The 18,070-nt window shown below is 35.6% G+C and overlaps 1 protein-coding gene across 4 annotated transcripts in view; it reads left to right on the top strand.

The window, feature by feature from the left end:
- LOC107567554 (leucine-rich repeat-containing protein 16B) overlaps positions 1-18,070 on the top strand; it is a 56,375-nt gene that overhangs the window by 11,339 nt on the left and 26,966 nt on the right. For all 4 annotated transcript variants that reach the window (XM_016253242.1, XM_016253244.1, XM_016253241.1 and 1 more), the window contains exons 3-15: positions 1,995-2,045; positions 2,148-2,207; positions 2,320-2,441; positions 3,872-3,966; positions 5,620-5,690; positions 5,834-5,907; positions 9,123-9,198; positions 9,948-10,036; positions 10,272-10,366; positions 11,472-11,558; positions 13,280-13,389; positions 16,935-17,012; positions 17,255-17,331. In XM_016253242.1, the coding sequence (XP_016108728.1) occupies positions 1,995-2,045; positions 2,148-2,207; positions 2,320-2,441; positions 3,872-3,966; positions 5,620-5,690; positions 5,834-5,907; positions 9,123-9,198; positions 9,948-10,036; positions 10,272-10,366; positions 11,472-11,558; positions 13,280-13,389; positions 16,935-17,012; positions 17,255-17,331 (1,085 nt within the window). The remainder of the gene's footprint in view (positions 1-1,994; positions 2,046-2,147; positions 2,208-2,319; positions 2,442-3,871; positions 3,967-5,619; positions 5,691-5,833; positions 5,908-9,122; positions 9,199-9,947; positions 10,037-10,271; positions 10,367-11,471; positions 11,559-13,279; positions 13,390-16,934; positions 17,013-17,254; positions 17,332-18,070) is intronic.

Raw genomic sequence — 18,070 nt, 5'->3', positions numbered from 1 at the left:
TAATGTAGTTCAGTGAGATCTTTATAACATTATAGGAGACTACTTACATAAAATTCATATATATCAGTTGTCACTTTATATCTCCCAATAATATGGTATTTCAATTTAGATGATATTTAAGTTAGGTGATATTTAAATGATTTGTTTATTGTCAAAGCTCTTTAGTTTTTATTGTTGGGGCAAAACATAATGCAATACAATGATGATGGAGAGATGTACAAATGAATGTTCTACAAAAGCCTGATGTATCTGATGTATGTCACGGAATGTGGCTAATCAGAGCTCATAATGACAAAATAACAAACAAAACTTTAATCTTTAATTAAACGTCTTTAGTCTTTAGTCCAACGTACACAAGAAATAGGGTTTGGGTTTGCAACACATCCCAAACACGACATTCAGACAAGACACTGAACTCAGGAAACATCTGACTATAAATACTAAAAGGCTAATTAATAGACAACAGGTGAACTGAATACGATAATCACATGCGCACACTGGGAAACTAGGTCAAAACAGAAATGAAGACAAAAATCAATACTTAGAACATATATGTGACAATGTAAAACTGCATACTGACATTTTAACATGATTTTTCTAAAAACTTGTGTATGCATAATAAATCTAAGTTGTTTAGTCCAGTAAGCGTTCATCTTAAAATATTACTAATAATATAAAAGTTATTCTTACTTTTACTTTATAAAAATCAGTACAATTTTCACAGCAAAAAGCCACATGTACCATGACCTAAAGGGGACTTTTACTTGTTAAAAAATGATAAACTATCAATCAATCAACAGAAGGCATGTAGAAGATTGTGTACAACAGGTTTTTCAGTGACGTATTAATCATGTTATATCTTAAGAGAACTTAGAAATTTGCATTTCAAATATGATACAGCAGGCTTTATACTGTAGAATAAAAATACATTTGTGCTGCGTAATTCACATTTCAACAAACAAGAGCCCAGTTGTGCTGTAGTATTATCTTTATCTTTATGAGTAAAGAGTTCAGAAGACAAAATGCTTTAATGTTAAAGTTCCTAAGAAACTGCTTGATGACAGTGTTGGGGGTAACGCATTACAAGTAACGCGAGTTACGTAATCAGATTACTTTTTTCAAGTAACTAGTAAAGTAACGCATTACTTTTTAATTTACAAGAGAATATCGGAGTTACTTTTTCAAATAAGTAACGCAAGTTACTTTTTTTTTCCAATTTATTGATTGACAGTTCTCCTGTCCCCATGTTGAGAAATCAGAAGATGTTACTGTAGTTCTAAAATAAATATGAATATGCATTAATTCATCTCACTCACAAAAAAAACACAGATTCAGTATTCCTCAAAATTAATACAAATAATGCAACTCAGAATATGACGCAAACCTGCAATAATTAAATGTTAAACAACACAAATATCCTTTATGTATTTAATCCCATTCTATTAACCAATGTCTTTGCTTCTGACCTTCGATGATCCAGTTCAACCGTACTAATAAGCAAGAATTACTCTAGACAAACATTTGTGTGTCTTTGTTTATTGCTGAAGTGTGTTGAAATTTCTTCTTCTGCATTCTACTGTACGGACGTAAAGTTACTTTCCCTTCAGCCTGAGGCTTATTCAGTTCACTTTTGGTGTGAAAAGGCTTTTATATTTGCCAAAAATAGAACGTTTTTATTTTAAAAACAAACAAGCAAGCCCTGTCCAGATGTAAAAAGTAACGCAAAAGTAACGTAACGCATTGCTTTCCATAAAAAGTAACTAAGTAACATAATTAGTTACTTTTTCATGGAGTAACGCAATATTGTAATGCATTACTTTTAAAAGTAACTTTCCCCAACATTGTTATATAATGTCTACTGTCCTTTTAGGTTCAGTTGAACAGGCTGTTCTCCAGAGAAACCTAAACCATAATTTCTTTGAACATTGTCTTGCACTTTCTACTTAATCTTGCACTTTATTTATTGAGCTTTCATCCTCTCTTTTGTCTCTCAGGTTTTGGCAACATGGCGGCTGTACCTCATGGCCCCCAAGATACCAACCAAGGTACTGTAAGCATTTACGCACCACCTGTCTGCTTCGTCTCAAAGCACTGCAGTAATCTGGTTTAGCATGACTTATGTAGCAAGATGCTCATTTTCTCCTCAGGTGGAACAAACGTTCAACTTCCTGGAGATTCGGGCAATGAACACCCACCCGGATAATCAAGTAGGAAAAAGCATTTACAGGGCTCCAGTGTTTTAGCTTTTGTGGCCAGATTTTTCTTTCACTTGTTCTCTCCATCTTTTTGCTTCACTAAAGCGTGTTCTTTACTTCACAGGTTGTCATAGAAACAGACAAGTCCACATATTCCCTGAGGCTGCAGTCTAATGACCACCTGGATCAGCTGATTAGCCACATCAACTTTGCTCTCTCTCGGATCTTCAACAACTCCATCTATACGTAAGCATCCCAAGAACCCCATAGGTTTACTGTGGTCCCGCATAGCATGACTTTGACTGAACAGCATAATGGTACACATTGTAGCTTATTCTGGTGAAGAACTGCCCACTCAGACAGGAGTAAACTGTCTGACTGACACAAAAAGCAACCAATCACAATTTGCTTTGTATTTGCATTGCATTTAGGGGCAGGTTTGTTTAAAATAGATTATATCACAATAATAGGCTGCTGTTGAAAGAATTACTGAATTAATTGTGTAGCAGTTTTTGAGTAGAGACGTTTAAATTCCAAATAAGTACTTTTATTATATTATATTATATTATATTATTATACAGACATAAAACAAGCAACAATACAAGCTCACAAGGTCTAATGTTTGCAATACAATTTTTTAAAACTCTTTAACAATAACAGACTCTTTACTTTTGTTAAGAAACCTCACATAATATGCATAAAATTCCAATACTCCCATTTATAAGTACATGATATGATGAAATCTTTGGTAAATGAATAGTTCACCCAAAAATGATTACTCACCCTCCACTTGTTCCAAACCTGTGCGAGTTTCTTTCTTCTGCTGCACACAACAAGATATTTTGAATAATGTGGGTAACCAAACAGTTGATGGTAGCCACTGACTTTTCCACACTATGGAAGTCTATGGCTACCGTCAACTGTTTGGTTACCACCATTCTTAAAATATCTTTTTTTGTGTGTGTTCAAAAGCTGAAAGAAATTCATATAGGTTTGGAACAACTAGGTGAACTGTTTAAGTTCACAAAGTGCTGCCAAAGTTTGCTATATTATTTATACATTGCAAAGTGAAATATGGATATCTAGCTAACTAATGCGTAATATTTTTTAATTAACCTGGAATAGTTTTTTTTCATTAATTTCAGTTTCTCCATTAAAGCAAATCTTTGTTCACAGTTGGACTAAAAAAGAAACCTATGTGCCCTTATTTTTGGAAATTGTATTACAAAACAGCCAATCAATGCAATATGCTGCAATATGCCTCGGACGGTCAGCAAATATGATGTCTAAGGCAGAGACTAGCGCTGTTGCAGTCTATATGTGCTTATACCATCTGAACAGAGATGCAAATCTGATTTCTGTCGCCTTTGCACTGTATCTCATAGTGCTAATGTAGTTTTTTGGAGAATCCATAATGCTGCCTATAGGAGTCGGTATCTGCTAGAGCAGCAGGGGTGTGAGGTACTGCTGAGCAGTTAATTGAGAGATTTTCTCATATTCAGACAGGAGGAGATTAGTGCAATGCATAATAGCGCGCTTTTTCTGTCTCATTGTTCAACTCTCTCGCTCTCTTTCCTGTTTCAGCTCTTTGGCCAGGTGTTCACATGCTGGGTCAGAATAACTGAGATTCTGATGCATTGTGAATCCCCCTCTACCCCCTCCCTCTTCTTTTTCAGCCCCTCCATCTTTCACGCAGATGGAGATGTTACTGATGGAAATCTGAAATTTTCTCCCAGCTCTGAGAGTTCGGTGGAGACGCAAAGGGCATGTGGTGAGAGAAATATAAGTACATATAGTTCATGCATCCCCACAGTCTCATAAATATTTTTTTTATACACCAGATATTAATCTCTCTAATCTCTTTACCTCCCCTCACACCTCTGTCATCGTCTTATAGAATATTTTCAATGTATGCACATAATTTATGCCATGAACTCGGTTTTGGTGTGCTTTGCTATGACAAATTATATAACAATATTTGTTTTGCCACAGCAGCTGCAGCTGTAGACAGTGAAGGACAGAATAAATACACTGTGCCAAATACATAAATTAAGAAAACAACAAAAAGAATAATACAAAAGATCAAGTAAAAATGATAAAAGTAAAATAAAATCATAATAGCAACCAGTGATAGTGAGTATAAGATAGACTATGCAAATTAGTCTGTGCCCTTCATATGGTGACAGGGAGAGATGCAGTGTGCTAATGCACAGTAGTCTTTGTGTTTGACTTGTTTCATATGTTTAAAGATGAGAAACAAATCAGTCTTGTTTCACAGTCTTGGTGTCATAGGAGAACACTTTAAATCTCTTTTTGTTTTTTGAAGACAGCACATAAATATCCCTACTTCCTGGCAGATATTATTAAAATAGTGTCATATTGACTGTGGTCCACGTGTTAGCCAATCAAAAAACTATCCAATCAAAAACATCTAGCTCTCTCCTAACTACCTGATGATCTGAATCTAATCTGGATCTGTGTTAAATAAGGAAGACATCCAAAATGTGCAGATTAGTGGGTCCCCAACATTAGAGTTGAGAACTACTGTTGTAAATTGTTATTGCAACAAGAGTCTTAAAGGAATAGTTCACCCAAAAATGATAATTTGCTGACAATTTACTCACCCTCAGGCCATCCAAGATGTAGATGAGTTTGTTTCTTCGTTGGAGCAGAAATGGAGAAATGTAGCATTACATCACTTGCTCACCAATGGATCCTCTGCAGTGAATGTGTGCCGTCAGAATGAGAGTCCAAACAGCTAATAAAAGCATCACAAAAACCCACATAATTGACACTGCTCCAGTTCATCAGTTAACTGTAATAAACAAACCCACATAAACAGTCCAAAACAGTTCTAAACAAATATGTTGGTGGATTTTTGATGTGAGAAGACAACAGGGGATTAACTTTTACACTGGAGGAAGTATGGAATATGGACTGGTATTTTGGCCAGAAGTTGAAAAGTTGTGTCGATTACTTCTGGATTATTGTGATGTTTTTATCAGCTGTTTGGACTCTCATTCTGGTGGCACCCATTCACTGCAGGGGATCCATTGGTGAGCGAGTGATGTCAATTTCTCCAATTATAACTGGTTCAGATGAAGAAGCAAACTCATCTATATCTTGGTTAGCCTGAGGTCATTTTTGGAAGAACTATTCCTTTAAAATCCACAAGTAACTTTATATTCTTTAATTTTTAGAAATAAATGTATTTACTAGTATTTTAAAGAAACCAGAAATACTGTATATATGGTATAGCCAACTCAAGAACAGTGTCGTGTGCAGCGAAAATAGATCTTGATAAGAAGAGAGTTCTTGGCTTTAAGTGCTCTAAAATCATTGAAAAACGTTTGTGTATGAGTGTAGGTAGGACAGTTTTTGATTGTTAGGCACATAATCACCCTTTCTCTTTCTCCCATATCAGGGGGCTTTTCTGAGACATATGCAGCTCTGTGTGATTACAATGGGATCACCTGTAAAGAGGAAGTGCAGTGGGTAAGAGCTTCCTATTGACCACAAAAATATCCTCAGCAAGTGAAGAGCCCAATTTCTGTATGTCACTGCTTTTATTGCACTCTAAATGTGTTTTCTTCCTCTTTTTGAGTCTCTCTCTCTCTTCCTGTCTTTTGCTCTTTCAGGATGTGGATACCATCTATCATTCGCAGGACAACAGGGAGTTTAGCCTGTTGGACTTCAGTCACCTGGAAAGCGGGTAGCCACAAATTTACATCTCATCTGTACATATCTGTTCTGTATCTGCAACCTCTAATTGCTAGCCTTCAGTTCCATTGCTATCGCTACATCCCACAGATTGGTGGTTTAAAAGCTTCTTCATTTTGGACACATTAATCTAATGATAGCTCTTTGCTTCATTGCTTCATATTGACAGGGATTTGAATGATAATTGACACAGGCAATCTGATGTCAGCCTGCTTTTAATGTGTGCTGAACTGCCACAGTAATAATATATTTCGCCTCTTTCCTGTGGCGTCCCTGCTGACTTCCTGCCCGGTTTGAGTCATGCTGTGTCTTTTTACATCCGTCCAATGGGTGTCAGGTTCCTTAACTGATTCCAGATCAGATTCTGTATTTTCTGCTGATGTTGGTTTGTGTTTGAAGTGTGAAGGCTGGTTCTTAACTCTCTTCCTGTTGAAACAGGATTACATGTATATACAGAATATGAGCTGTGAAAATTGACGTCAACTCTGCATACTCAGCTACACAACCCTGCCACACTCAGCTACACAACCCAGCCACCTTTAACACATAAAAAAGGAAATGCACTTAAAATTTATACTCTGACTCTGAGAAATGATACGGTTCATTGAGCACTTTGCTCAAGGCAAGTTCCAGTTATCTGCAGAATTTTTTTTTTCAGCAGTCACATGATGAAACTTTTGGGAGTGCGGCCACTTAAAGATCATTTTTGAATTTTAAAAAGAGCTTTTGCCTGACAAGACAAAGTGCTTGTCATTTTAGATATACCGTTTTGAGCGGTTTTATTGAGTCTCTTTCAGACGATTGGTGTAATTGTAGCAAAGGCTTTTGAGTTCAATCATTGACCACATTAACATGCAAGTGAAAATTCTGATTGGAATTTGAACAACAGTGAACTGCGGTCAGATGAGATGTTGTCAGGCCATATGTTAGTAAAAACTAATGTTCCTGTCCAGTCTTCCATTATACTGTGCTCGTAGCACGTGCTCTTTAATTGCACACACATATGCAGAGCATTGTATATAATTCCAAATTAAACCGCAAATGAAACTACAGAGCATGCAATGTCGTAGTTATGTCATCAGTTAAGTCATGAAGTTACCAAAAAGGCGATTAAAGCTGCCTTAAAACTGTGCATGTATGCAAGTATTTGTTATATATGAGTCACAATTAAGAACATGTCTCTGAAATGCAGTGGTTTTCAAAACTGTCCTGGTCTGGAGCACATCAGCACGGTCTCCCTCATCTTACACACCCGATTCAACTCGTCAGCTCATTAGTAGAGACTTTAAGACCTGAAGTGGGTCAGAAAAGGTAAAGCGTTGTGAGAAAATACATTGCGTGTCAGATCTGCATCATGTTCAGCAGCGGCAGCTCTTAAAGCAGCCTATATAACCTAATAACCCAGCTGCTGTGATGTCTGTTAATCAAGAAACAAAAGAAAAAAGAGCTTTAAGGATTCATCTATATTTAATTTAGAATTTAGTGTTTGATAACTTTATTAAATTTCTATATATTTCCTACTTGCTGAAGGGCACAGGTTGCTAAATATGACATTTATTATAATGGGTTTATGTGAAGTTTGTTTTAAGTTCACTTAAATTAGAATTTGCTATTTTTTTTAAGTCTTAATAAATGTTAAAATGAATAGCTCTCAATTATACTGTAATGTTGAATGGCTATAGGTAATGGTTAAATATTAGGGGGGGGGATCAGTGATACTCGCCTTCAGTCACAAAAAAGATGCCATTGAACAAATATTAAAAATATACTGTCTTTATGTTGTTTCTAATTTGAAGATTGAATGTGAAATTATTGCAATATAAAAGTATATTTAAAAACGTTAATGTTAGGTGTGATTAATCACGACTGAAGTAACTGTGTAGCAGTTTTTGAGTAGAGACGTTTAAATTCCAAATAAGTACTTTTATTATATTATATTATATGTACTGTAGCAGGTCATTAGCTGGTGCAAGTAGGTTATTAGTTGGATCACCAACTACAATGTACCGAAAACCAGCGTGACCACATTAAACTGCCATGACCATCTGGTACTGAGCTGGTTTGTTGCTGTTACAAGATATTCTTCCAGCTTGCACCAGCTAATGACCATCTTGGATTAGCTAATGACTAGCTCAGACTAGATAGATACCAGCAACCATATTCCATATGCCATCTTGAGTTGGATTTTCCAACAGGGAGAATATAGTCTTTCATCAGAAAATGATGTTCATGTAAGTGTGGTCACTGGCATATCTCTATACAGGAAGGGTAGAGTTTCAAGAACAAGTATTTACAAAAGAAGAATGTTTTAGACAGTGAATCAGCAAATAAGCCTTGATAATGCGGAGCATTTCAACTGCTGTTCTTTTGTTTCTCACTGTTTCACCAATGGGCACACTTAGACTAATATCTAGATCAAGGCTGTCCAAACTCGGTCCTGGAGGGCCGGTGTCCTGCAGAGTTTAGCTCCAACTTGCCTCAACACACCTGACTAGAAAGTTTCTATGCCTAGTAAGAGCTTGATTAGGGTTGGAGCTAAACTCTGCAGGACACCGGCCCTCCAGGACAGAGTTTGGACAGCCCTGATCTAGATGCTGTATCTGACTTGAGGATGTTATGTCATTGATTTTTAAGCATTTGTTCCATTAGAACATCTAGAGGGAGAGAGATGAGCGGGTGAAGTAGAGAAACTCATTTAGAAGGAGAGAACTGAGTACACTGCCTACAGTCTCACTACAGCGTCCAAACAGAGGAATGACGAAGCTGCAAATGAGAACACAGCCATCAGCCGTACTCAACAGGAGAAACCCTTTTGCATTTCTTTCCCTCGCCTTCTTTTTCTCCATTCTCCATCTGAGTGCAGTAAGATCCACTCTGGCAATAGGTAAAAAGGTTTTAGGCTCAGGGCCAGCTTTAAAAGCTGTATCATAGACACATTGCGCTGAGTAATTCACTGACCTGGCACCAGTTTTCCCATCGATCCACACTGTCCCCGTCCCTTCCTCTCCTGGCTTTCCTCTCAGGGAGCATTTATTGCTGAATCTATCATTTTTCTTGAATAATAACATCTCTATTATAGTCTTGAGGAGAGCTTGCAATCTTATGAGGGCTTGCATGAGAAAAGTGAGAACGCCTCTGGTTGTTGCAGCACTTCACTGAGACAATTTGTTTAGATTTTTTTCTCTTCTGTTTCTCTTTTTGTCACAGGGACCTTGCGGTGATTGTGGCGGCCATGGCGTATAACTCATGGTTCACCAAACTTTATTGCAAAGACTTGCGCATTGTAAATATCTTTTATGACCTTCTCAACAAGTTCTGTTTTGTTTTTGTTTGTTTCACTTACAAAAATAGTACTGTGGTATTATCAGGGTTGTATCTACATGCTGCTTTGAAAACTAATTTGATCGTAATGCAATCATAAGCTTTCTCAAGAATCATCTCTTATTATTTTCAATGTTTTTGCAGCATTTTGTTTGAAGTTTGAAGTAAGATTTTTAAAAAGAATAAATGAATGCTTTTATTCGGCAAGTATGCATTAAATTGATCAAAATTGATCATTTATTTTAAATAAATGCCGTTCTTTTTAAACTCTTTTCATTAAAGAATGTATGACATTTTGCACAAAAATATTGAACAGCAAAAACGTTTTTCAACATTGATAATATTAAGAACCGTTATTAATAATTGAGCACCAGTAACTGCGCACCAAATCAGCATATTAGAATGATTTCTGAAGGATTATGTGACACTGAAAACTGAAGTAATGGCTGCTGAAAATGCAATTTTGCCATCACGGGAATAAATTACATTTTTATATGTATTAAATAGAAAACAGTTATTATAAATTGTGTTAATATTTCACAATAGTACTGTTTTTACTGTATTTTTGATCAAATCAGCCTATCCCATACCTTTGACCGTTAGTATATATAAAAATAGATCGTCATGTCTGAAATCTGTGATTACAGTCATTATGGAGAATCTTCTTGAAGAATCGAATTCTAGTGCTTTTCTCTTTTTTTTCTCACACAGAGTTCAGAGGTCGTAGAACAGATTCTGCACACTGTCAGTAAATCCAGCAGTCTGGAGGAGCTCACGCTAGAAAACGTTGGCCTTAAAGCGTGAGTTATAAATCTCTCTATTGCTCTCTTTCTGTTATTCATCTCTCTGACTACTTTACTCTCTTTCTTTTCATCTAAAAGTTAGTTTCTTGTTCTGTCACTGTCATTTTTCCCTTTATGCCGTTCCCAGTCTTATTCCCCTGTCACATCTTTGCCTCCATATTTAATCGCTGTCCAAGGGTGCAGTGCTTTGTATTGCGGTTCCGTTTCTACTCACTTTCTTTCTGTCATTTAGAGATTTCCCACAGAAAATGGCCACTGCCCTGTCAGAAAACCCAGCATCAGTCATACACTCCATTAACTTGGCCCACAATACATTGGACAACCAAGGTACATGCATCAAAGTCTCTCTTTTTCTACTATACCTCTCTCTTCCCCTCCTCTCTGTCTATTTATCTGCCTTTGTCTGTTTTTACACTTTCTGTATCAGCATGTGCATCTGCTATTTCTGTCTCTGAGTGGGTGTTTTTTTTCTTTCTTGTCTCTGCTTTGCTGACTTATTGTGTTGCATCTGTTGCTGATTTGAAAATGGGTTCTTTTAGAAAGTGCTTTTCTAATGTGTGTGTTTTTATGTAATTTTGTATGTAGTGTACAGTGTTTAGGGGGGCAAGTATTAGTAACACTACCATTTATTTTTTACATTTATAAATAGTGTAAAAATAGAAGTACATTTGAGTCGACCAGTAGTGCCCTATGAAGTGAACTTCACAGGGTATTCGGCTGTATTATATCCCATAATTTATTTATTAAATCAACATTACAGCATTTATTAAATCATCATTATAAATGGCTTTACTATCACTTAAGTATAAAAAGTCCTGGTTCTGGTATTCCCTACACTATAGGGACTAAATGTCCTCACAAGTATAGTAATACCAGTAAATTTTGACTTTGTGGGGACATTTTTTGGTCCCCATGTGGAAAAAATCTTATAAATCACACATAATAAAGAGATTTTTGAAAATCTAAAATAGCAGAAAGTTCTGTGTGAGGGGTATGTTTAGAGGTAGAGTTATAAGGGGGGTAAGGCGATAGATACAAACCATTACGTCTTTGGAATGTCCCCATAAAACATAGAAACCCAACATATGTGTGTGTCTGTCTGCTTGTCTGTGAGTGTGTGTGGTTGTGTGTTTTATTTATAAATGTATACTTCTCCTTTTAAATTGCTTTAGTATAATTAGCTACTTTTTTCTCACTAGCTTGTGGTGTTAAAGCAGCTTCCCCAAAACTGGCATGCCCTCTATATGCATCAGTGTCAGAGTTTCGGACTGCCATCATGCCTGACACATGTCATTGCTTGTCACATCACAAGTGTGCATTTGTGAACGTAACTACAACAACGTCAGTGTTTGCCTGAAGTTGTGATAATATGCTGTGTTTGAATTGGTCTATGACTGATCTAATGTGTTTATGAATGTGTATTTCCTTACAGGGGTGTCTAACCTTATCCAGCAGGTGTGTAGGCTCAGTAAAGGCTTGCGTCTACTTAACCTCTCCAAGACGTCGCTCTCTTCAAAGGGTGTGTGCAGAAGCTATGTGTCCCTGGAGGTTTAGTGCCCTCTGCTGGTTAAGTCTATAACAACTATCCCACAATTACCATTCACTAGAAGTCTGAACAAGTAGAGGCCTTCAAAGTTCATGTGAGATCATATTTCCAATTAGCCCTTGCTGGTAGATGCCATAACTACACTAACTTTCTAGAAAAATAAAAATTTCAAATATTTAAATTAATTAAAAAATAAATAAATAAATAAAAATATATATAATGCAAATATAAAACTATACATGTATACACACATATATAGTTCTGTATTTTTATACTTCTTATTATATTTATTAATATTATTATATTTTTATTGAGCACTCTATCTCAAAGATAGTTTTTGTGTGCTTAGAATAACTTAAAATACTTCAACTTAAAATATAAAATAAACTGAAATATAAACTTTTTTTACCTAGCAGATCTATCTAGCTTACTCTGTTACACAATCTCTGTGTAGCATTTCAGGCTGTAAAATAACGACTCTCGCTCCACTGATCTAGAATCAGCTTCCTGTTCTCTCTTAAATCAGTGAGATTATCGATAGATTAGTTGCATCTGACATTAGAGCTTCAGAGTCGTGACCAAAGAGCCAGTCTTCTCTTGGAGAGCCCAGACTCAATTACCAGCATCCTTGGCTGCTTCCAGGCTTTGCGAAATCTCTGGTTTTCTCTTTCAATCAAAACCGTTTTAAACCGAGTGGATAGAAGGATAGCCTTCTAACACGAGCCATGAATCAACATCCACTCAAAATAGCTCCCATCATTAATCTTTATTTTTAATCTGATTTGTGACAGCTGCAGAAGTTTTAACTTTGAATACAGAACTTAGATGAACTTGTGCCAACAGAGAATACAACTCATTTCAAATTGAGATGTTTCATTTTGGCATCTGCCACATCCGGTTGGGATTTATAGCGAACTATGAAGTAAAATCAGCATCCTATCAGCAGTAAAAACAGAATTTACACCTCAAAAAATGAACTACAGCTACCATAAAAGCAAAACCGAAGACGACTGGATCATGAAAGGTTGCAGTGGTTAACATTTTGATGAGTAAATTCCTCCTTTTAGAGAGTGCAATGGGATTTTCTTACTCCCTGGTGAGAAAGCATACTGGTTGAGTTCACTGGCAAGCTGCCACCTAACAGAGTTAGTTGAGCTGTCTTTTTGTCTCACGCTACAAAATGCATTCACTAGCATTTTCTTCATGTATTTAGAAACAAAATGAAAATCCACTCTGCTTACAGAGCATCGTGTGTATGTTGTTGTGGTTTAGTGGTCATAAACAGTGTATTTCAAAAGTATGAGACCACATTGAAAATATAGGATTCAAAATGTCATTTAAACCTGGAAATACAAAGAAATGTTAGGGATTTGAGAAAAAATGTCAATGAAGTCACTGCCCAAATATGTATATTTTTGACATTGGTTTGTACTCCTTTGTACAAACAATCAGATCCTTTTGCTTTCATTAAAGCTCAACATGTTTCTTTTGCCATTCTCAAATCTTCCTATAGAACATGATTCCTAGAGACAACCAGTTTTTTTTTTTTTAATTTCTCTCAAATTCCTATGCAAACGATTAAATTTGTAATGAAAAAAAAAGTGTATTATTTAAAACATGCAAAATAGAAGCATTTTCTCTAGTGGACTTTAAATTTCCTGTGGGATTCAGCCTTTCTTTGTCTTTCTTCCCAGGTGTCACGTCTCTTTCTCAGGCCCTGTGCTCCAGTGATGACTACTCCAACTCTCTTCTTCATCTGGACCTGAGTAAGAACCCAGGGATTCTGTCTGGAGAGGATGCAACGGTTAGAACTTGTGTTTTTCTGACTTTTACTTCTAGTATTCTTTAATTAAGCTAATTACATTCACTATAGTTAAAGTTGTGGTGTAACTGTTAGCGGAGTATTGGCAAGCAATAATCTTAAGTTTAACTGTAGCTTCCCTAGTTACAAACTACTCATAAATTAAACTGTTTAAACGTATTATTATACGCAACAATTATTTAAAAAGTAGGTACATTGGGGCCATTGTGAATTTAAATATGAAGCTATTAGTATTAAACAACATTTGAACATGTAAAAGAACCTAAAAAAAAAAAAAAGTGAAAACATTAGAATTTAAATAACACAATAACTTATATATGTGGAAAACTGTTGAACAGCAGCATTGAATATGGATATTTATATATCCATATAATTATATAATTAAATATAATTTATAATTAAATATTAATTAATAAAATATATATTTTCTATATATACTATTTATATACTTTTTACATAACAATAATTGACACAAAATATAGATTTTAGATTAGTATGATAATAGTTCCATTATAAAGCTTTGTCTTCATTGTGAACATGAGTTAGCCCCTCAAGGTTTTTTTTTCTTTGTGAGGACCAACACTTGGATGCTGAAAATAACTCACACAGAGACAGGTACACGGTCGGTCCATGTAGTTTTGCTTCCATTCTTTTTGGCTTTTTTAACCATGATGAAAAAAAAGAAAGAAAAAAAAAGAACAGTTGTATTTTTAAATGAAAACCAAAATTGAAATTAGAACCGTACACATAAAATGCTGTGCGAAGAAGTAAAATATTGACTTCTTTTCAGATTTTTGTTTGCAATTGAGGAAATTTGATTTCTGTATGAAATATTATTATTTGCTTCACTATACTAAAGAGTGTGCTTTAGATTGTCTCTGAGTGCTTCGGTTTGCTTCAGTATGCTTGAGTTTTCGATGAGCTGAGAGATAACAGGAAATCTATTTATTGTGTGTGTGTGTGTGTGTGTGTATGTATGTGCAAGACCAGTGTGAGACGAGAAATGCTATTTTATACCTAGATCCTTAGAAAACAATTTGCTTAGAAACACATCTAGGGGACATAGTTGGATACCATAAATGGACACATATGTTGAATATGCATTATGATTGGATGAGATAGAAGCATCCTGGTTTGATTAGGATATAAATACTGAGTCAGAGTGTTATTGGGGGTCGCACTCTGCAGCCATGACTGTAATGGCTGTATGACTGCCACCTTTTCTTGCAAGAAAATCAATATTTCAAATGACTTTTGTCTCGTACTTTTATTGGGAAAAGAAAAATGCCACGACAATGATTTTTTTGCACCTTTTATAAACATTTTCAAAATGCACAAATTAATATAGAAAAAATGTTGATTTTACACATTTTCTTTGGCCAAATTAGAAGTAATGCTTCTCCCCCACGTTCGATTGAGAACTAGAAACTTCAAAGCAGAGACATAATAAATGGCTATTTAAAGTATGATTTAAAAAAAAAATAGACATCCTGTCCCAACTTCATGAAGGGCGAATAGAAATGCGATGTCCAAGAGAAATGCGGTCACTATACTAACACTATACTATACATTGCTTTCAACAATTAGCCTTAAATGTCAAATCTGGGTATGGGAACTTTTATTTCATATATATATATATATATAAAATATATGTTATGTTATGAAATTATATATTGGGGTATAATTTTGACAATCTTGTGTGCTATCTGGGTCACGGGATCCGAGAGGACCATGCAAGGTCACTCAAAACACATACATCGCATTAGAGCGCTACACACGATGCTTTAATATACATATATGTTGTTTAGAAATGGTCTGTTTTAGAACAAATATATAAAAATATAATTTCTCCAGATACAGGCAGACCCCATTCCAGAATCAAATCACTGAGGGTGCTTCTGAAATTAGTGAGGGTGCTCTAGCCTTAAAGGCACAATATGTAAGATTTTTTAATTAAAATATCCAAAAACCACTAGAACAGTGTTATATATTTTGCTGACTTTGTGTACTTACATTATCCCAAATGTTTCGAAGACTGTTTAAATAAGGAATTTTAACTAGTGACACGGACTGTATCCATAGTGTCATTGTGTCGCCTGCCAATGACGTCACACACCCTCGATTTCATGGAAACACCAAAGATGCTTTAATATGTTGTGCGTTTGAATAGACCGGTGACGACCGCACAGAGTAGCATTATAACATTATAACTTTCAAAACGTATCTAGTATGATAAAACAGCGCTGCTTTTTTTTATAAGCATAATAAAAGCTCCGCTGCTTTCGAGCCGTGTGTCACGCTCGTTCAGCGGCCTCGTTTCGCTTCGATGGCTTTCAGCCTCACCCTGCTTTCTACTACGTTAATAAATCATTAGCTCATCCATGAACATGATTTCTGCCCGAGTCCCGTCGGATTGCGTCGGCTGTGGGGATGAAGACGACAACTCCCATGATTCCACACTCAGTCACGGCGTCATCAAACTACACCTTTGTCTATTTGTTTATTTTGAATACGCGCCCTCCAGCGGCGAAAATTACATATTGTGCCTTTAATGCACATCTATTTTGACATATTTTCGCCCCATCCCCTGAAAAACAAAACTTATTCAAATTCAAAATGGACTATAGCCAAGAAAGCACGCAAAGAGTGCTCCCTTTATAATAATTAAAAAGCTGTCACTCATTTCAGTTTATCGGAATCTCACAAATTTCCATTATTGTCAATGAATCTCTTTACACTGCACAGTTATTATCTTACTTACATCATGTCTGCACTTTGTTTGTTATAATGAGAGGATTTGCGAGCTTGCATCATTCAGCACTGAATAAAACTGCAGCGTTTTGAGCGGTGAGAGGATTCTGAATTAAAGCACCTCTGATTGGCCACTGCGTTCAAGAAATCAACAGATATGTCTGTGATTGGCTACATTGATCAATGCTACAAAAACACGCTGTAAATATAAATATTTGAAGCGCTCTAGAGTGCAAACGCAAATATGCACTGGAGTGTTTCACCAGTATCCTATTTTTTTTACAGCCTCAACTGAGGGTGCTCTTGCTTTCATTTGAGGGAGCTTAGCACCTCTAGCACCCCCATAGAACCATGCCTGGATACAAACAGCTGTTTAAAAATGCAAAGAATTAAATATGTAATGACTATATCATACATTGACGCCAGAGGTTTTTCATAAAGCAATGGGTTACCGGTAGCCAAGTCGGTAGCGCTAGAGGACGCTTTTAGCATATATATAGAGACGCTTAAAAAGCTATAAATTAAATGTAGCATTTATATACATTAAAAAAAACAAGCTGTATATAATTTTTATGATTTTTTATGAAATAATTTGAATAATGAAAATGAGTTTGTGTCTGCTTATTCAATAATAATAAAAAAAAAAAAAACGCATTTTCTGTATTTAATTTCTGGGTTAAAAAAGGAAAAATTTATGGATCCAAAAGTACATGGACTGAACACAATACACACATGCACATCACTATTAACAGCCTCAATACTCTTCCTCATTGTAGAATCTGTACCTGTTCCTGGCACAGCCGAACTGCCTGGTGCATTTGGACCTGTCAGGCACTGACTGTACCGTAGACTCTGTGAGTTGACAGTGTGTCTCATCCTTCTGAATTTGTTATTGCCAGACTGCTTTTTACTCACCATGATTTATGTCATTGCATCCGGGATGCGAGACAACAATTTGTCTCTGATTTCATATTGATATTTCTGTCACATTTAATGGTCCTAAATTGCAGAATTATACTAATGTTCGTCATTCTTTTGCTGCCACTCTCCTTCCCTCGCTCTCTGTTTTCCGTGTCCTATTTCCATTTCCTCTCAGTTATTTGGAGCTCTGCTGCGGGGCTGCTGTGCCGATCTCTCCTACTTGAACCTGTCCAAAAACTCCTTCTCTCACAGGTGAGCTAAACTGCCTCCCACAAGCTCTTGCATGATAATGTCACGTTTGAGCCAGCCTCACAGGTGAGCTAAACTCACATCATCACAAGTCAGTTTGACTCATTTCAGTCAGTTCCTCAGGAAGCACTTTTCTACGGCTTTTTTCTGAGTTTAAGGATAAAAAGTTGAATCCTGCTGGAAAGTACTATATGAACACGAAGCTATACCACAAACTTTAAGTGCCCACGGTGGAAAAACATTTTAAATCAGGATTTTGCCTTGTTTTTCAGTAAAAATATCAAGACATCAGATATTTATTTGAGATGCAAGTTTATTTCTAAAGATATTAAGACTTATTTTCAGATAATATATCTTTCTATTAAGTTTAGTTTTCTTATGATAAATGCAAATTACTTCTTAAGAATAAATCAAAAATAAATCAGTCAATAAAATTTAGTAAGGTTGATGCTTAAAACAGAGAATAAAAGCTGTTTTGCTTCTCAAGAAACTATATTGTGTTTTAATATTATTGTTTTTTTTAACAATGTTCAGATATATATTTTTAAATATATCTATAACCATTAAAACATTGTTACTTAAATAATGAAATAAAATAAATTTTAACTGAAATAAAATATCATAAACATTAAATTTATTTTATTTTAGTAAGTTGCCAAGACAATATTTCTCATTTTCATGATGCACTTAAATAGCTAAAACTGAAATTATATATATATATATATATATATATATATATATA

This window comes from Sinocyclocheilus grahami, unplaced genomic scaffold, assembly GCF_001515645.1.
Source record: "Sinocyclocheilus grahami isolate Dianchi unplaced genomic scaffold, SAMN03320097.WGS_v1.1 scaffold1168.1, whole genome shotgun sequence".
Taxonomy (NCBI): domain Eukaryota; kingdom Metazoa; phylum Chordata; class Actinopteri; order Cypriniformes; family Cyprinidae; genus Sinocyclocheilus; species Sinocyclocheilus grahami.
The sequence above is the reverse complement of the archived record's forward strand: the minus strand, read 5'-3'. Positions and strand labels throughout refer to the sequence as shown.